General features: G+C 55.4%; 1 protein-coding gene across 3 annotated transcripts in view; it reads right to left on the bottom strand.

The window, feature by feature from the left end:
* Positions 1–19,372, bottom strand: part of LAMA3 (laminin subunit alpha 3) — a 148,641-nt gene that overhangs the window by 70,664 nt on the left and 58,605 nt on the right. For all 3 annotated transcript variants that reach the window (XM_036321714.1, XM_036321713.1, XM_036321712.1), the window contains exons 21-29: positions 19,041–19,194; positions 18,241–18,401; positions 14,452–14,560; positions 11,895–11,992; positions 10,207–10,351; positions 7,542–7,668; positions 7,324–7,463; positions 3,260–3,375; positions 1,965–2,176 (exon numbers count right to left, since the gene is read on the bottom strand). In XM_036321714.1, the coding sequence (XP_036177607.1) occupies positions 1,965–2,176; positions 3,260–3,375; positions 7,324–7,463; positions 7,542–7,668; positions 10,207–10,351; positions 11,895–11,992; positions 14,452–14,560; positions 18,241–18,401; positions 19,041–19,194 (1,262 nt within the window). The remainder of the gene's footprint in view (positions 1–1,964; positions 2,177–3,259; positions 3,376–7,323; positions 7,464–7,541; positions 7,669–10,206; positions 10,352–11,894; positions 11,993–14,451; positions 14,561–18,240; positions 18,402–19,040; positions 19,195–19,372) is intronic.

Genomic DNA, 19,372 nt, shown 5'->3' with positions numbered 1-19,372 from the left:
AGCCCGTGCACCTGGGACAGAGGCTTCCCTAGAGGAGCCCGTGCACCTGGGACAGGGGCTGCCCTAGAGGAGCCCGTGCACCTGGGACAGAGGCCGCCCCACGGAGCCCGTGCAGCTGGGACAGAGGCCGCCCCATGGAGCCCGTGCAGCTGGGACAGAGGCCGCCCCATGGAGCCCGTGCACCTGGGACAGAGGCCGCCCCATGGAGCCCGTGCACCTGGGACAGAGGCCGCCCTAGAGGAGCCCGTGCACCTGGGACAGAGGCCGCCCCATGGAGCCCGTGCACCTGGGACAGAGGCCGCCCTAGAGGAGCCCGTGCAGCTGGGACAGAGGCCGCCCCATGGAACCCGTGCACCTGGAACAGAGGCCGCCCCATGGAGCCCGTGCAGCTGGGACAGAGGCCGCCCCATGGAGCCCGTGCACCTGGGACAGAGGCTGCCCCATGGAGCCCGTGCACCTGGGACAGAGGCTGCCCCATGGAACCCGTGCACCAGGGACAGAGGCCGCCCCACGGAGCCCGTGCACCTGGGACAGAGGCCGCCCCATGGAACCCGTGCACCTGGGACAGAGGCCGCCCCATGGAACCCGTGCACCTGGGACAGAGGCCGCCCCACGGAGCCCGTGCACCTGGGACAGAGGCTTCCCTAGAGGAGCCCGTGCACCTGGGACAGAGGCCGCCCCATGGAGCCCGTGCACCTGGAACAGGGGCTGCCCTAGAGGAGCCCGTGCACCTGGGACAGAGGCCGCCCTACGGAGCCCGTGCAGCTGGGACAGAGGCCGCCCTACGGAGCCCGTGCAGCTGGGACAGAGGCCGCCCTACGGAGCCCGTGCAGCTGGGACAGAGGCCGCCCCATGGAGCCCGTGCAGCTGGGACAGAGGCCGCCCCACGGAGCCCGTGCACCTGGAACAGGGGCTGCCCTAGAGGAGCCCGTGCAGCTGGGACAGAGGCCGCCCCACGGAGCCCGTGCACCTGGAACAGGGGCTGCCCTAGAGGAGCCCGTGCAGCTGGGACAGAGGCCGCCCTAGAGGAGCCCGTGCACCTGGGACAGAGGCTTCCCTAGAGGAGCCCGTGCACCTGGGACAGGGGCTGCCCTAGAGGAGCCCGTGCACCTGGGACAGAGGCCGCCCCATGGAGCCCGTGCAGCTGGGACAGAGGCCGCCCCATGGAGCCCGTGCAGCTGGGACAGAGGCCGCCCCCTGGAGCCCGTGCACCTGGGACAGAGGCTGCCCCATGGAGCCCGTGCACCTGGGACAGAGGCTGCCCCATGGAGCCCGTGCAGCTGGGACAGAGGCCGCCCCATGGAGCCCGTGCACCTGGGACAGAGGCCGCCCTAGAGGAGCCCGTGCACCTGGGACAGAGGCTGCCCTAGAGGAGCCCGTGCACCTGGAACAGAGGCCGCCCTACGGAGCCCGTGCAGCTGGGACAGAGGCCGCCCCATGGAACCCGTGCACCTGGGACAGAGGCCGCCCTACGGAGCCCGTGCACCTGGGACAGAGGCCGCCCTACGGAGCCCGTGCACCTGGGACAGAGGCCGCCCTAGAGGAGCCCGTGCACCTGGGACAGAGGCCGCCCTACGGAGCCCGTGCAGCTGGGACAGAGGCCGCCCCATGGAACCCGTACAGCTGGGACAGAGGCCGCCCCATGGAGCCCGTGCACCTGGGACAGAGGCCGCCCCATGGAACCGTGCACCTGGGACAGAGGCCGCCCCATGGAACCGTGCACCTGGGACAGAGGCCGCCCCATGGAGCCCGTGCACCTGGGACAGAGGCCGCCCCATGGAGCCCGTGCACCTGGGACAGAGGCCGCCCCATGGAACCGTGCAGCTGGGACAGAGGCCGCCCCATGGAACCGTGCACCTGGGACAGAGGCCGCCCCATGGAGCCCGTGCAGCTGGGACAGAGGCTGCCCTAGAGGAGCCCGTGCACCTGGGACGGAACTGCCGGATGGCTGAGCGGGCACTTACGTTTGCAGTGTGGGAATCCGTAGTAGCCCGTTCGACAGCGGGTACACTGCCGACCGATGACGCCGGGCTGGCAAGGGCACTGCCCGCCCTCGGGGCTGCAGTGAGGGCCAGCAGCACCGGCGGGGTGGCACTCACAGGGCAGCGCGCCCTCATGGTAGAGCGCTGCCAGGGACCTGGCGGAGTCCTTACAGAACCCGGAGGCCGTCTGGGGGCTGTGGAGACAAACAGGACTCACATCCTGGGAGCTGTGCCCAGAGACATCCCACCAGCCCTCCCGCTTGCCCACCAGCAGGGTCTTGGGGAGGGACTGTGACTCTGGGGTCTGGGAGAACGTGGGAGAAAGCCCCAGCCCTGCACACACAGCCAGGGACAGCTGCCCCCTGCCCCCCACTCCAGAACACCCCACAAGAGCTAAGGCTGGGGGTGGAAACCTTTGGGGCTGGGGTAACAGGGTGAAAATTTACCTACAGGATGAGTAGTACAAGATGCGGGTTATATTTCAATAAAGCATTACCAAGAACTTACACCTAAGTGTCTAATGACACACTGATCGCAATAATGAGGAGGAGCAGCTGGACTGTCAACATCTATTGAGTGTTGCGTGCCCAGAGCTTTCCCTACCTCTCACTTAACCTCACAGCCACCAGGCAGGCCTATGCCCATTTCACAGATAGGGCAACTGAGGCTCCTAGAGGGTAAGCAACATTCCCCAGGCCACAGAGCTATAGGGTCGCTCAAATCCACAGCTGTTTGACTTCAGAGTCTTTGCTCTGAGCATTTTATATTCAGGGACTTTTGCCCCCCAGCTGCCTGAGGGACCTGGGTTCCCCAGGAATCCTGTGGGGGCCCAGGCAGGTCTGTGGAGAGACCGGGGCTGACACTCGGGCTGCACCAGGCTCTGGGCATCAGGGAGCAGGACAGAGGATGGGGGTCTGTCTGGCCTGAGGCTCCTGCTCAATCAGGTGGCACAGGAGGGTGGGCACTGGGTCCGACACGGCTCCCAGGGGAGGTGCCCGTGGGGTGTCTCAGGAAACGGGGCTGGACCCCAGGAAGCAGCGAGGGGACGAGAAGCTCCTGCGTGACCATGAATCCCCGCTGGGAGGGTGCCTCGTGGAGACCCCTGTTGAGGGTGAGGGTCTTGCCCGGATGTGCATGACAGCACCCATCATAGGACAAGGCGTGCAGAGGACACCCCCTGCCCAGGCCCGGCCTCATGCCTCTCGCTGGCGCAGAGAGGGGAGGACAGGCCCCGGGAGCCCCCACCTTCCAGGGCCTTTCCACAAGGAAGTACTCACTCAATATAAAAGCTGTTCCCTCCACAGTTGGCGACGAACTCGCGGGACTTGTCCACCGACTGCTGGTGGAGGATCTGGTAGGCGTGGTTCTCCGCGGGCACCAGGAGGATGCGGACCTGCAGGGAGCGTGAGCATGTCCTTGGCTTTCCCGCACATGGCTCCCCTGCCGCTGCTCATCTCTGTGCAGGATCAGTGTCCCGTCGCTCAGCCCAGACCCATGAGGCAGGATTTACGCAGTCACAGAACCCCCGCCAGCGTGAAGGCTCACTCCGTGATCCGTGCAGGAAATGATGGGGCGGGCAGGCCCCTGGGAAGAGCTGCTCAGAGCGGCAGCCTGGACGCCGGGCGGGGCAAGAGGCCTGGGGGTAACCGGGGCCTGTCAGGACGCCAGGCCAAGGGAGCCACGCCTGGGCACCTCTGGATCCACAGGGGTTGCTGTTCGGTATTTTTTAAAATAAATATATTTTTTTTATTGATGTCAGAGAGGAAGGGAGAAGGCGAGAGAGAAGCATCAATGATGAGAGAGAACCATGGATTGGCTGCTCCTGCACGCCCCACAATGGGGATCGGGCCTGAAATCTGGGCACGTGTCCTGACCTGGAATTGAACCGTGGCCTCCTGGTTCATAGGTCAACGCTCAACCACTGAGCAACACTGGCTGGTCCTGTTTTGTATTTTTTTTTAATTAAATCTTTATTGTTCAGATTATTACATTTTTTCCTCTTTTTTTCCCCCCATAACTCCCCTCCTCCCAGTTCCCACCCCACCCTCCACCCTCACTCCCCACCCACTGTCCTCATCCATAGGTGCACGATTTTTGTCCAGTCTCTTCCCGCATCTCCCACACCCCTTTCCCCCCAAGAATAGTCAGTCCATTCCCTTTCTATGTCCCTGATTCTATTATAATCACCAGTTCATTCTGTACATCAGATTATTTATTCACTTGTCGATAGATGCATATTTGTTGTTCATAACTTGTATCTTTACCTTTTTCTTCTTCTTCTTCTTAAAGGATACCTTTCAGCATTTCATATAATGCTGGTTTGGTGGTGATGAACTCCTTTAGCTTTTCCTTATCTGTGAAGCTCTTTATCTGACCTTCAATTCTGAATGATAGCTTTGCTGGATAAAGTAATCTTGGTTGTAGGTTCTTGGTATTCATCACTTTGAATATTCCTTGCCACTCCCTTCTGGCCTGCAAAGTTTCTGTTGAGAAATCAGCTGACAGTCGTATGGGTATTCCCTTGTAGGTAACTGAGTTTCTTTCTCTTGCTGCTTTTAAGATTCTCTCTTTGTCTTTTGCTCTTGGCATTTTAATTATGATGTGTCTTGGTGTAGTCCTCTTTGGATTCCTTTTGTTTGGGGTTCTCTGCGCTTCCTGGACCTGTAAGTCTATTTCTTTCACCAGGTAGGGGAAGTTTTCTGTCATTATTTCTTCAAATAGGTTTTCAATATCTTGCTCTCTCTCATCTTCTGGCACCCCCATAATTCAGATGTTGGTACGCTTGAAGTTGTCCCAGAGGCTCCTTACACTATCTTCGTATTTTCGGATTCTTTTTTCATTTTGCTTTTCCGGTTGGGTGTTTTTTGCTTCTTCGCATTTCAAATCTTTGACTTGATTCTTGCGCTCCTCTGGTCTGCTGTTGGGTGTCTGTATAATATTCTTTATTTCAGTCAGTGTATGCTTAATTTCTAGTTGGTTCTTTATCACAACATCGAGGGTCTCATTAGATTTCTTGTAGATCTCATTAAGTTTATCGGCAGTTTCTAGAAAATTATTGAAAGACCTTAAAAGTGTGGTTTTGAGCTCTATATCCTCCAATTCTGACATGTGTGTCCTGTTTCTTTGTCTCCGCATTTTTTATGCTTTCTTGGTGCACTCCCTAGTGGTCTTTGTGCGCTGTCTTGTTGTAGTTAAGCCTTGATTGTTGTAGGTAATACTTGGGGGGATTTGAGCTCCAGGCCAAGTGGCTATGAGAATCAGCTGTGTCTGCAGTGGGAGAACTTCTGTCCTCTAGGGAGATGCTAATCTAGCCTTTGCCTGAGGCTATCCGGCAAATGCCTCTGTGCAGGGCTGGGCGGGGCAGGTCCCAGGGGATCAACAGGGCAGGCAGAACGAGCAGTTATGGCTGCTCTTAGTCCCGTCCCCAGGGGCTCTGCTTCTCAGAGTCCCAGCAACCGCTGCAAACCTCGGCGAGAAAGCTGCCTTTGAGTTCTGACCAAAGCCAGTCAGTCCCGCTTCTCCCGTTTGAGTCTGGGTCCCTAGAGACTTGCCCGGATCTGGAGCTCAGAGCCTGAGACTCCCCCCCGATTGAAAAAGACAATCGCGCCCTCAGCCCGCTCCGCATGCACTCCACACCTTAGTATTTTACTTCAGCACTGCGCCTCCTCTGAGTCTCGGTATGCTATTCTCTTTCCTCCTAGTTGTAGAACTTCCACTCAGCCAGCCTTCCTGTGGTTCTGGATGACGTCCATTCCGTCTTTTAGTTGTATTTTTGAAGTGGTTGTTCAAGGCAGCAAACTCTGGCGTTAACCTATGCCACCATCTTGGTTTGCTGTTTTGTATTTTTTAAAGGTGAGCAAACTGAAATGGCAGAACCAATGGGAAAGCCCGTGCCTGGAGTGCCCTAGAGCTTATCCTCTGTCGTGAGTAACTGTAGCCCGTATGTAAAGTCCTGCGGGTTCTCTGCTCCTGAGTGAATGGGACTCGGCCGGTAACAAACGCTGCAGGGAGTTTCAAACGTCTCTGTCGCCTGCTCAGCGACCTGCACTTACAGAGACCCCACTGGGCTCACGTCATGCAACTCAACAAACACTTGTCAAGCCCATAGGCCAGGTGTGCCAGGCACCAGGGAGACACAATGAGTCAGGTCAGGCCCGTCCCGAGGAAGGCGACCTCCTCAGAGCGGGGCAGGGCCAGGCCTGAGGGCGCCGGGTAGCCCGGCTCCATGGGAGGCCCCGTGGGAAGCCCCTGGGCATCAGCGACTGTGGCTCCAGCGACCCAGGTGATGGGCACAGTGGGGACACCGGGGCTGTGCAGGGCACAGGCCAGGTTTGGGGCGTGTGAGGTCTCTGGGATGGAGATGTGCAGCCGATGCTCCCATGTTGGGCCTGGAGCTCAGGAGGAAGCAGAGATGAATCCATGGGGGAGGGTGCCCCTCCCATGAGGACCGAACCGAATTGGCAGGTGCAGAGGAGGCTGCATGAAGGGAGATGATGGACAAGGGCTCAGGGGAGTGCCAACATGTGGGGCCAAAGGGAAGGAGAGATCACGGGAGAGCATTAGAGAAAGTGGGCAGATAAATCGAGAAGAGAGCCATGGGAACCCAGGAGGGGAAGTTTCAGGAACAGAGGGGTCTTCCAGCTTCAGAGAGACCAGGCGGAGGGTGAGGGAGGGCTGGAGAAGGGTGAGGGGGGCTGGTGGAGGGTGAGGGGGGGCTGGTGGAGGGTGAGGGGGGCTGGTGGAGGGTGAGGGGGGGCTGGTGGAGGGTGAGGGGGCAGGCGGAGGGTCGGGGGGCTGGCGGACGGTGAGGGGCTGGCGGACGGTGAGGGGGGCAGGCAGACGGTGAGGGGGCAGGCGGAGGGTGGGGGGGCAGGCGGGGCAGGAGGCTCAGCAGAGCTCACTCGGGCATATTCACAATTGTCCTGTTATTCCAGTTTCCCTCGATTTTAATCATCACACACTTTTTTGTTGTTAACAGGTAGCTGTAAGGTTTAAACATTTTCCTATAAATATGACCTCATGTCTGGCCGGCGTGGCTCAGTGGCTGAGCATTGACCTATGAACCAGGAGGTCATGTTCAATTCCTGGTCAGGGCACAGGCCCGGGCTGTGGGCTGGATCCCCAGTGGGGGGCGTGCAGGAGGCAGCAGATCCATGATTCTCTCTCATCACTGATGCTTCTGTCTCCCTCTCTCTCTCCCCTTCTCTCTGAAATCAATAAAAATATATTAAAATGTATATCCGTGACCTCAATTCCTTGGAGGAATGATCGTCATGAGCCAAACACACAGACCCACAGGATGACGTCATGCGGAGATGGAGCTGGGGACACACACACGCACCAGCACTAAGGACTTTCCTTCCGGAACCTTCACAGTCACAGCCACCTCCGGCTCCCAGACGGCGAACTCAGCCTGGTCTCGGGCGATGGCCTGGTCCTGGCAGCCCAGCACGTGGGGACAGAAGAAGGCACGGAAGACGCCTGGGCAGAGAGGGGTCCTGTCACGCCCTGCAAGGCCCTGGGAGACGGGGGGCAGCAGCCGGAGCTCCCGCCGCTCACCTGGCCAGCGCCGCCCTCCGTCCACAGACACCTCCGCGGGGAACGCGGGGTGAGCTGGCTGGTAGAAGTGGATGGCGATGATGTAGCGGCCGGGGCGTGGCACGCGGCCTCTCAGGGTCACTTGGCTCTAGGAGGAAGAGAGAAGAACAAACTCCTCGAGCTGCAGAGCGACGAGCAGTCAGAATCGCAGGAAGCTCCAGGTTAAAAACAAGCGAGCAGGGGTTTGCCCAGGGGAGCGAGCGCCTCCACTGGGACGTTGCAGCCGCTTCACCTGCGTCAGCCGAGAGCCGCTGGCCTGCGGAGGTGCCACCTCGATGGGAGGGGGGGATTTGGTGGTCACGCTGGGAAACTGTGTGGCAGCTTTTGCCAAAGTGGAACAGATAACTGACAGTTTCAGGTCTTGATGCCCGCCAACAGGATGCACAGCATGCTTGTCAAACGGCTGCACAGACTGTTCTCAGCGTTCAGTCACTACTGTAACAACCAGGTCATAAGGAGCCAGCGTGGCTCAGTGGTGAGCGTCGACCTATGAACCAGGAGGTCCCGGGTTCGGTTCCCAGTCAGGACACATACCTGGGTTGCAGGCTCAATCCCCAGTGTGGGGCATGCAGGAGGCCGCCGATCAGTGATTCTCTCACCATTGATGTTTCTCTCTCTCCCTTCTTCTCTCTCTCAAAAAAAAAAAAAGGTCACTAAGAACATTAAAACAACATTAGCCAACACAACAATAGTGTCTGGTGTGACTGCCCTGTCTTGAGCCATAAACACAGTATAAGTCAAATAATAGAACTGCATCTTATTGCTCACATTGCATAATAAGGTTGCATTTGATTGGTTAATTCTTGGAACCAGAAATCCTTATTATACAAGTATAGGCATCTGATTTTTTTAAAAAGTCACTTTGGAGTAAAGAGGGTAGATAATTACTACTATTATTTTTTTGTAAATCAACCAAAATGACATCTATCACTTGTCAGACTGTATCTTCTGGTGTGCCGTGGGATTTTAGCGGTGAGTTGTGTGCCATCAGATGAGCAGGTGGGAAATGGCTGCTCGAGAAGACGAACCAAGACGTGTTTATTGAGAATATCCTTCCTGCAAATTGTGCTTGTGCAGCTGGTGATACAAGAACATTGTCAGCCACAGTCGCTGTCCTAAAGGTGCTTGCATTCCAGCTTGGGGGACATAATAAGCCTGACAGTGTCAGACAGCAAAGAACCACGAAAATATGAGGTACCACAAGATGGGCCATGAACTTGCTCAATGCCTCAGGTGGAGAAGCAGGAGGTGCCGGGAGCCGGTCCATCCTTGCTGTTTCAAGGGACCTGGCATATATGGCATACTGTTCTTGATATGTTTGCTCACCTTCTTGGCACTATGTGTTTTAACCAAGGTCACCTCTCTGAGAAAGCTTGTTTCCCCAGGTAGGGATTTTCCCCTGAAGTTAGGGAGGGAATAAAACCTCTTAACTAAGTGCCAGGTGGGTAATTAATCACTTTAACTATGAACAATCATGCTTAAGCTACATAATCTTTACTCCCTGGAATGGAGATAAGAAACACCCTAACCTTTGTAATAGAGATTGATAGGATTGAATCAACTGGTATAAATACAGATGCAACAAGACAGCAAGTCCCAGAACTTAGAACACAGAACTTAGAGAACAGAACTTAGAAGACAGAACCAGGAGGCACAGAACCTACACAGAACGTTCTCTAGAGACAGAAGAACTTCGCTGGAGAGAACATGGCAAAAGATCCTGGACAGAAACTGGCCTCAGAACCTAGAGACAGAACCTAGCGAGAGAACATGGCAAAAGATCCTGGACTGAACCTGACTACAGAAATTGGCAAGAGAACCTGACTAGAACCTGGTGACTGAACCTGGCTGGAGAACCTGGACAGAACCTGGCTGGAGAACCTAGCGAGGGAACATGGCTACAGAACCTGGCTGGAGAACCTGGAGAACCTAGCAAGAGAACATGGACACAGAACCTGGCTGGAGATCCTAACTAGAACCTCTCTGGAGATCCAGACCAGAACTTGGCTGGAGATCCTGGCTAGGCTGCTGATCAACTGAACACTGTCTCCATGTCCTTCCTTCTTCGCCGACTCCGTCCACACCTTTGGGGACCCCTGGACCTGCTGGGGTTGGACCCCGGCAAGGAGGGACAGAGAGATCGGAGGGGTGGCATGGACAGGATCAATCAGACGCCTCGCGCCTGGAACCTCCACGCTGAGATCAGCGGCCCTCCAACTGCGGGGGCATCTGAACTCCTGGGAGGGTTGTGAACACACAGATCCCTCCAGAGACTCGAAGCCTGTAACTCTGAGATGGGCCTTATGAATCTGCATGTCTTTCTTTTTTAAAAAAAATATTTGAATTGATTCAGAGAGGAAGGGAGAGAGAGAGAAACATCAATGATGAGAGAGAATCATGGATCGGCTGCCCCCTGCACACCCCTCACTGGGAATCCAGCCCACAACCCGGGCCTGTGCCGGACCGGGAATTGAACTGTGACCTCCTGGTTCATAGGTCAATGCTCAGCCCCTGAGCCACGCCGGCCGAATCTGCATTTCTAACCCGTCCCCAGGTGGGTCCAGGCCACACACTTTGAGAACCACTGACTTCGAAACAACACACTTGGGGGAGGAGGGTGTCCTACCTGCGGTGCCTCCATGGTGATGCCAGTAACCACATCAGTGGAAGGAGAAGGATCCTGGGGCGGGAGAGGGGGAGGCCCCCCAGGTGGGGCATCCAAAACCAGTGCTGCTGGAGGAGTTTCGGGGGACACGGAGAGGCACGTGGCCCTGAAAAAGAGGGTGTTTTAACTCTCGTATTAAAGATAACCCCAAAGGAGAACTGCCCGTTGGTGAAGATGCAGACGCTGAGTGTAAGCTGTGGGGACCACAGGGCACTCCAGCCGCCGAATCAAAGCAATGAGCCAAAACAGAAAGACAAAGCTTCATGCTGAGGGAGTGTAACCGACAGACACTCGCTGACGCTTCCCTTCGAGATGAAAACTGTTAAGTGAGATCAACGCAGCGAACATTATTATTCACCTCTACCCGCCAAGGTGACATAAACCTGTGGAGCCAAGAGAACTACCCCGGTCACCCCCTAGGCACAGCCAGATCTCACCGCCGGCTCCAGTCCTGCCGTGGCACAGCTTGCATGACTGTCTATAAGTTATGTTTGAATCTACATCAAAACAACTCTGCCAAAACCCCATAAGCTGTGGTGAGCAAACCTCATAAGACCGTGGTGAGGCCGGTCACTGCTTTCATGGCTTTTTAAATGAAGAGCCTCAGACACAGGATTGAAGGATTAGGACAGAGTGAGTCCGCAGGGTTCAGAACAGAAGTCACGTACCGGCCATGGGGCTGGGCTCATTGCCCCGGCCACTGGCTCGGCCTCCTGCTCTTACAGGGCTCTGCACAGACTCCTGCGGTCAGTGAGCTAGCTGGTTGTCCGTCTGTCACACTCACCACCTTGACCTGCGGGCACTTCTGCAGCAGGAAGTCGCAACCTTACAGGCATGACAGTATCACAGGGAGCACACACAGGGAGCACACACAGGGAGCACACACAGGGACACAGGGAGCACACACAGGGACACAGGGAGCAGACACAGGGAGCACACACAGGGACACAGGGAGCACACACAGGGACACAGGGAGCACACACAGGGACAGAGGGAGCACACACAGGGACAGAGGGAGCACACACAGGGACACAGGGAGCACACACAGGGACACAGGGAGCACACACAGGGACACAGGGAGCACACACAGGGACACAGGGAGCACACACAGGGACACAGGGAGCATACACAGGGACACAGGGAGCACACACAGGGACACAGGGAGCATACACAGGGACACAGGGAGCACACACAGGGACAGAGGGAGCACACACAGGGACACAGGGAGCACACACAGGGACACAGGGAGCATACACAGGGACACAGGGAGCATACACAGGGACACAGGAAGCACATACAGGGAGCACACACAGGGACACAGGGAGCATACACAGGGACACAGGGAGCATACACAGGGACACAGGGAGCACACACAGGGACACAGGGAGCATACACAGGGACACAGGGAGCACACACAGGGACACAGGAAGCACATACAGGGAGCACACACAGGGACACAGGGAGCATACACAGGGACACAGGGAGCACACACAGGGACAGAGGGAGCATACACAGGGACACAGGGAGCATACACAGGGACACAGGGAGCATACACAGGGACACAGGAAGCACATACAGGGAGCACACACAGGGACACAGGGAGCATACACAGGGACACAGGGAGCACACACAGGGAGAAAGCGCCTTACCTTTGGTTCGCAAATGGCCCGTAACTGGCGATGCATCTCACTTGAGGTTTCAAATATTCCGTTGAGAATTCTTCGATGGGAATGATACAAATCTGATGCTGTCAGGCAAACAGTGCAAAGAGGTACGTTGCAGTTACCAGCAAAACCATGGCAAGGTCAAGCGCAGGCTTTAAAAAGGCTGTTAGGGCCCAGGCGCGTGGCTCTGTGATCCAGGCGGCCACCATTCGATTCCTGGTCAGGGCACATGCCCGGGTTGTGGGCTTGATCCCCAGTAGGGGGCGCACAGGAGGCAGCCAATCAATGATGCTCTCTCCCTCTCCCTTCCTCTCTGAAATCAATAGAAATGTATTTTTAAGAATAACAATAATAAAAAAGCCTTTGGGTAAAGAATTCATGCAGGGAAATTATCACTGTTACTGTAAAGCAGAAAAGGTGCATGACGGGACTCCTCCAGCACCGTGTGCGGCTACTCCTTTCTGGGCTGGCTCAAGGTCAGGGACGCGCGCCCTGGGACAAGGATACAAAGGGACAAGGTCGTGTGGACGGCGGGGGGCGTGGGGGGCATCCCGGAGCCTGCTAGCCAGCGCCCAGCGCGGGCCGCTCCTGCTGCAAACAATCCTTCTTCACAGAGGATGACGCAGACCTCGGCACAGGGGGCTTTCGCTGAAGGAACTGTCTCCAGAGCTAGTTTTTGAATCGTACAAAAAACTCAGTTTTTAACTTACCAACATCCTCCAGCTTAGATCAACACTGTATTGCCAGCTTGATCATAAAGCTTTTCAGTAGCAATGATTTTTATTGAACATCTGCTACATGTGAGGCACTGAGCCTGGGGGATCCTGCAAGACAGACAACACCCCTGCCTCCAGGAGCTTATATCTCAGGCAGGACACTGGACTCTTACAAAAGGGCAGACGTATGTGTCAAAAGGAAGATACAGCCCCAGCCAGCGGCTCAGTCAGGTGGAGCATCGTCCCAACACCAAAAAGGTCACGGGTTTGATTCTGGGTCAGAGCACATATGTAGGTTGAGGGTTGGATCCTCGTAGGGGTACGTACAGGAGGCAATCAATTGATGTTTCTCTCTCACATTGATGTTTCTCTCTCTCTCTCTCTCTCTCTCTCTCTCTCCCTAAAAACATTAATAAACATATTCTCTGGCAAGGATTAAAAAAAGATGAAGATTCAGCCCCATCACTGCTTCCAAAGATGAAGAGGTTAAGAGTCAATTGGATTGCTACGCTTAAAAAGAGATTTGTAATTTTAAAAAGAAGGTCTTAAGTGATTATATACTTTGTAATTTTTAAAAACTGAATCCCAGGTGCTTCTTTAGAGAAAGCGCCAAGGCTTTACTACGGTCGAGCAGGCATCTTGAAAACGCAGGAGGCGGGTGCGGGCTGCGGGCTCCCGGGTGTGCCAGGCTGGATATTAGCAGCCCCAGAAAGCGCTTCACACTTCGGACTTTTATGTCCCCTGAGACCTTCCTGTAAATCTGGCCACTCCCTCCCAGCGCAGGCCTCACTGCCTCTGTTTGTCAAACCCTCACACGTCAGGTGTGCTACCGACAGGTGGACATGCGTACATTTAACCTGCGATGCTGCCATTGTCAGTCTTAATATTACACTCAAGTTAAAGGAGTCATGCTCTTTGTGAAATAGAGTAGCAATCACCTGGGGCCGTGGTCGGCAAACTGCGGCTCGCGAGCCACATGCGGCTCTTTGGCCCCTTGAGTGTGGCTCTTCCTAAGCCTTAGGAGTACCCTAATTAAGTTAATAACAATGTACCTACCTATATAGTTTAAGTTTAAAAAATTTGGCTCTCAAAAGAAATTTCAATCATTGTACTGTTGATATTTGGCTCTGATGACTAATGAGTTTGCTGACCACTGGTCTGGGGGAAATACCAGATGATTCCAACCTTCGAAACTCTGAAGGAATTTTCCAAGATGCCAACAGACGTAATAAAACAGTAAAATGAGGAAGAATAGACACAGTCACTAATGCGTTCCTCCACACCAACGATACTAATAAGCGAGGAAATGGTATAAGCGTCATTTCATTCACAGCAGTAACAATGAGTACAAATTAATGAAATGGGGTTTTGTGAGATGTGCTCATATGTGATGATCAAACTTGACCGGGTGTTCTAACAATGGCTCAAACAAAGGAGAGGCCACACAGATTTCTAGATGGAAGAATAAACATCATACAACTGGCCATTCTTCACAGGGCTAATGTTATAGATGTCAAAAAAAACCAGCCACATTTTTAATAAGCTTATTTTTAAGAGCATAGATATCAACCAAATGCTTCTAAAACCCAATGGTGTGGCTCAGTGGGTAAAGCATCAGCCCACAGACTAAAGGGTCCTGGGTTCGATTCTGGTCAAGGGCACGTACCTCGGTTGCAGGCTAGATTCCTGGCCCTGGTCGGGTGCATGCAGGAGGCAACCAACTGATGTGTCTCTCTCACACTCGCTCTGAAAATCAATGGGAAAATATTCTCGGGGGAGGATTCACACACACACGCACAATGAAACAAGCCCACGGGCACACATACCAGGAGGAGCCGGGCGCTGCGGACTCTGAGCCGGACGTCCGCGTCAGCAAGCAGCTCGTAGGTGGCCAGGCGGCCCCGGCCGTCGGTGAGGGCGCTCCGGCACAGGACGCTGCAGGAGGAGACAGTTGGCTCAGCCGACCCCCTGGCCCCTCCCTGGGTGCCTCCCTGCGGGTGGCCGGTGGCTCTTCGGGCTCTGCTGTCGATGGCCTGGTGGCCAGCCGAGAACCTCCCTGCACTGAGCTGAGCGTGAAGGATGCAGCCCAGCTGGGAAGGGCCTCCCCACGGCTGAGCTGCCCCTCAGGCTGAACGCCCTGCTCACCTTTTCCACAGACGAGGTGTAGTTGTCGGACGAGAGCCCAGGGCCAGTACTGCCTGCCTTTAAGGCACAGCCTCTGCAAGAGTCGCCCATGTCCTCGTACTGGTGGCCATGGTGCTGCCCACTGGCCCCGCCACCTCCCACGGCCTGAGGGAGTGTGGAGGCTGTGCCCAATGCCGAGGCACCCAGAGCCTCTGGAAGCCCAGGCGGCTCCTCCTCCTCCTGCCCCATTTCTACCAGCGCCTTCCCCCGTCCCATCAGGTCAAGTCCAGGAACACTGAAAAGGTCCGGTTTTGCCCTGGCCAGTTTGGCCCAGTGGTTACAGTTAGCCCGTGGGCCCAAGGTCCAGCTTCCATTCCAGTCACAGGCACGTACCTCGGGTGCGATGTGATCCCCTACTCCAGTCAGGGTGCACACAGGAGGCAACCAACCCATGGGTCTCTCTCACATTGATGTGTGTCTTTCTCTCTCTCCCTCTCTCTCTCCCTTCTCCTCCCTCTCTTTACCCTTTCTCTCAAAAGCCAATGGAAAAAAATATCCTTAGGTGAGAATTAGAAATTTAACAAATAAATAAGTAAATAAATAAAGGGTCACAGTTTTGAACCAAGAATACATTGTAATGGTGGAACCCATAAAGGAAGTGTTTTTTGAGGAATGTTTCTGACTTCAGACTCTAGCGAATTTCCTTCTTCTTTTTTAAATATATTTTTATTGCTTTCAGAGAGGAAAAGAGAGAGAAACATCAGTGAGAGGCTGCCTCCTGCCTGCCCCACACTGGGGATCAAGCCCACAACCCATGCTTGTGGCCTGACTGGGAGTTGAACCGTGATCTCTTGGTTCATAGGTTGACCTCCACCACTGAGCCACGGGCCGGGCTCTGCAGCAACTTTTCTATCTGCGAATATAATTTGGAACGAGTGACACCCTAAAACAATGACCATCTCTGGGAAACACAGGGTGTGGCAAAAGTAGGCTTACAGTTACTCATGTAGAAATGATACAATACACAGTAACACAAGCATAAAGTCTGTGTTTTGCGTACTCACAATGGTAAACCTACGTTTGCCCAACCCTGTATTTGAAATAATTTATGCAATGACTTTTGGGGTGAGGGCTAAAATGAGATGGTGTATAAAGGATAAACACAGTTTGTGGCATATTTAGCAACTCAATGGAGGTGTGTGTGTGTGGGGGGGGGGTCGCGCGTGTAGAGGTGTGTGTGCGTGTCCTCTAAATGCCTTCTTCTTGGATTCCAGCAGAATTCTGGAAGTAAATATATTCAGTCATCTGCTTAAGTTTAGATTTAGCCTTATCTTTCCGAGACTAGACTAACAGAAATATCTGGATTGGTTGAATCGTGAGTGACCGCCTCTCTTAGCAGATTCATCACAGCTCTATTTTGAAAAATGGTGCCCCCACCAGAACCCCTGCTTTCCTGCTGGGACCTTGTTAACGACATGGAAGTCGCTGGAGTGAGGCTGGCAAGGGTCCCGACCTCAGCAGGAGATGCTGCAGTGGTGAAGGGCTGACATTTGAAATAGGTATTTATGGGTTAAATATTGTCCAATTGCAACTCTTTCGACTGTGGTATATGTAGCCTGTTCATTGGCCACGCAGCAGGCAAGTAGAGAGGGAACTATTTTAGCCAGAGAATCAATACCATGAGCCTCCCGGGAGCGGCCGAACACAGCAACAGGGACTCCCAGTCCATGCAACACTGTGTTGGGCCCTGACCGGGGGGGTCTGCAGGTGGGCATGCGGGTGCTGGCCTGTCCAGGGCCAGAAGCACCTGCAGAGGGTCTCACGGCTCTTCCCCCAAACGTGTCGTCCAGACGGAGGCCGTGAGTCGGTGCTATGGAACCCCGGGAGGCGCCCTTTCTTCCTGAGCTTTGAACTCACTCCTCAGCTGGGTCTGGGTAGTCGCAGCCTCGTCCGGAGTGACTCAGAGCTGCCAGGCCTTCGGGAAGCTGCCTGTGGCTCTTGGCCGTCCCTACTCTGTGTCCCATGGGGGAGGGACCGGCCCTGTGCCCGGAGGGAGCGCTGAGCTGGAGGGCGGGCGGGGCAGACAGGGCACGAAGGAGCCTGGCCCCAGGCCCTATGGCCCAGTCACGGGGATTCCTGGGGTGACCCACCCACCGGGAGTGTACATTCCAGTGGTTGCTGACATCACCTGGAGAGGAAACTGTCTTCCGATCATGGAAGAACATTCCGGGGGACTTTCTTTGCCCATCTGGTCCCCCTATTACAAATCCAAATGCGATTATTTATATTCTTTGTTTTTTAAGTCATCAGCCCAGAGAATGGGGTGGACTGGATTTTTTTTTTTTAAGATTTTTAAAAGGAGGAAGCCTTCATTGCTTATTTGCGAGCCTGGCTGAGAGTGTGATGTGAACTCAGTGCCCTCTCATCAAGTCTCATAAAAGTTTCCACCCGAAGCTGCTCAAAGCAACTCTTTCCACAAGTTCTTTCACTTGCGAAACAGGGAGCGCGTCCAGCTCCCAGGGCAGCCCGGGTTGGACAAAAGCAACAGGGAAGCAGAGGCAGCAGAAGGTTCCAGGCTCGGCCCTGAGCTGGGTGGTCCATACCGCTCCCACCTGCGCCTCCAACTCGCAGGGCCTCGGTGAGCGTCCTGGGGGACCCCTGGCACTGGCTCTTCATGTGCAGCCAGCTCTGCTCAGCTGCCTGTTTGTTCTGAAATGTTACGCCAAGGAAACAACTTTTTTTTTTTACCCTCACCCGAGGATATGTTTCCATTGATTTTTAGGGAGAATGGGAGAGAGAGGGAGAGACAGAGAGAAGCATTGATGTGGGAGAACCACATGGATTGGTTGCCTCCTGTGTGAGCCCCAACCAGGGCCCGGGCCGGGGAGGAGCCTGCAAATAGGGCATGTGCCCTTGAGCGGAATCAAACCCGGAACCCTTGCTCCGAAGGTCGATGCTCTATCCACTGAGCCAAACCAGCTGGGGGGAGACAGCTATTAGTAAATCCTGGTCAGAGCTCCTGAAAGTGGAACATCAGGGGGAGACATTAAAATCCTTTGTCCCGTTATTTTCCTCCCGACGATCATGGAACATGCATGACCTCCACCTCTGAAGGGCGCTGGGAGGGCAGGCGAGATGGACGCCTTTCCCGGCGCCACACCCTGCTCTCTGCGAGCATTGCCCTGGGCACACAGGGGGCACCAGCGAGGACAATGTAGAGGTCATGTTGCTTCCTGGGAACCTGTGCCAACATCAACATGGAAAGTACAACAGCTTTTCAAGAAACTGCGGCGCTTTCCAGGCACTGCCGACGAGCAGCCTGCCGGCCCCCATGACGAGCAGCCTGCCGGCCCCCACGCTGCGAGGTGACGTCCGATCACGCAGCCAAGAGCAGCCTCACAAAGGAGCCACTTTCCATCCCGATGAAAACCAAAGTCCCTCAGCTGACCTCCCGCCGGCCCCGCTAGAGGAACCCCCGGGCAGGCCTATACCTGTGCTGGCAGCTGTAGATGGTCACCTGGCCGGCCAGGCGCGGCCCCGGGCTCCCCACGTGCACGTCGGCCACAGACATCTGCTCTGCCTCCGTGGAATACTCAACCACAACCACGTAGCGGCCGGCCCACGGGACCCGCAGCGGCAGGTGCAGTTCCACCTGTCGGAGGGCCGAGCAGATGGGGAGCTGAGCCGGGTGTGCTTACACGGGCAGCTGAGAAACAGGGCTGCGCAGACCATGGACATCGGTTTCCATGGCGTCACTGCGGGCACGGGGGCCTGCAGGACGGCTGCTCGGTTACAGAGGAAACCCATTGAACAGCATGGAACCACCGGTTCCCTTCCGTTCAGGTTTAATGGGCACCTGGTACTTTTATTTCCTAAATCTGCAACCCTGCATGCAGGGGCTTCTACGCTTTCTACTCATCTCCTTGCCTGTGTCTCAAGGTAAGAGACTCCACAGCTTGAAGTGGGAAGAAATTTCCCAGTGGGAGGTAAGAAGAATGGAAGTGGGCCTGGAGGCTTTTAACTGATGTCAGTTAGAAAAGAAAAGTTAAATTATATGGATGCAAATCATCTAAAGCGATGCACACACCCTACACCCCACTGGGTGCGCGGCAGCCCCAGCAGCAGCAGAGAACTTGGCGCACGCACTGCACTGAGCCTGCGAGGCGTCCTTCCAGGTCCCTGAACATGGGGAGGGCTGGGGCCGGGGTTTTCAGCAGACACGGGGCGGGGGGGGGGGGGGGGGTAGCGGGGGGGTAGTAATAGCTTTGACAGCAAACGAAAGGCTGCCCACCTCTCGGCCGCCGAGGTCTGCCATGACGGGGTGAGCGGGGCTAGGCTGCCTCAGGGCCACGGGTCTTGGCTGTCCATCCAGCAGGAAGTGTGTGGCCTCACAAGCCAGGGCGCAGGGGAAGTGGGCCAGTGGCAACTGCTGGTAAAGCAGGCAGCTGCGACAACAAGATGCGCAGTTACAATGGAGACCCAGCACAGAGCATCTCGCGCACCCAGACACCCATCCATCCAGGCACCCATCCTTCCTCCAGCACCACAGCACCCACTACAGGCACCAGGAGGGCACCGGGAGGGCATTCCCATTGGCGGGAGCCATGGAGGAATCACCCGCTT

Source organism: Myotis myotis, unplaced genomic scaffold (genome assembly GCF_014108235.1).
Source record: "Myotis myotis isolate mMyoMyo1 unplaced genomic scaffold, mMyoMyo1.p scaffold_m19_p_9, whole genome shotgun sequence".
Taxonomy (NCBI): Eukaryota; Metazoa; Chordata; class Mammalia; order Chiroptera; family Vespertilionidae; genus Myotis; species Myotis myotis.
The sequence above is the reverse complement of the archived record's forward strand: the minus strand, read 5'-3'. Positions and strand labels throughout refer to the sequence as shown.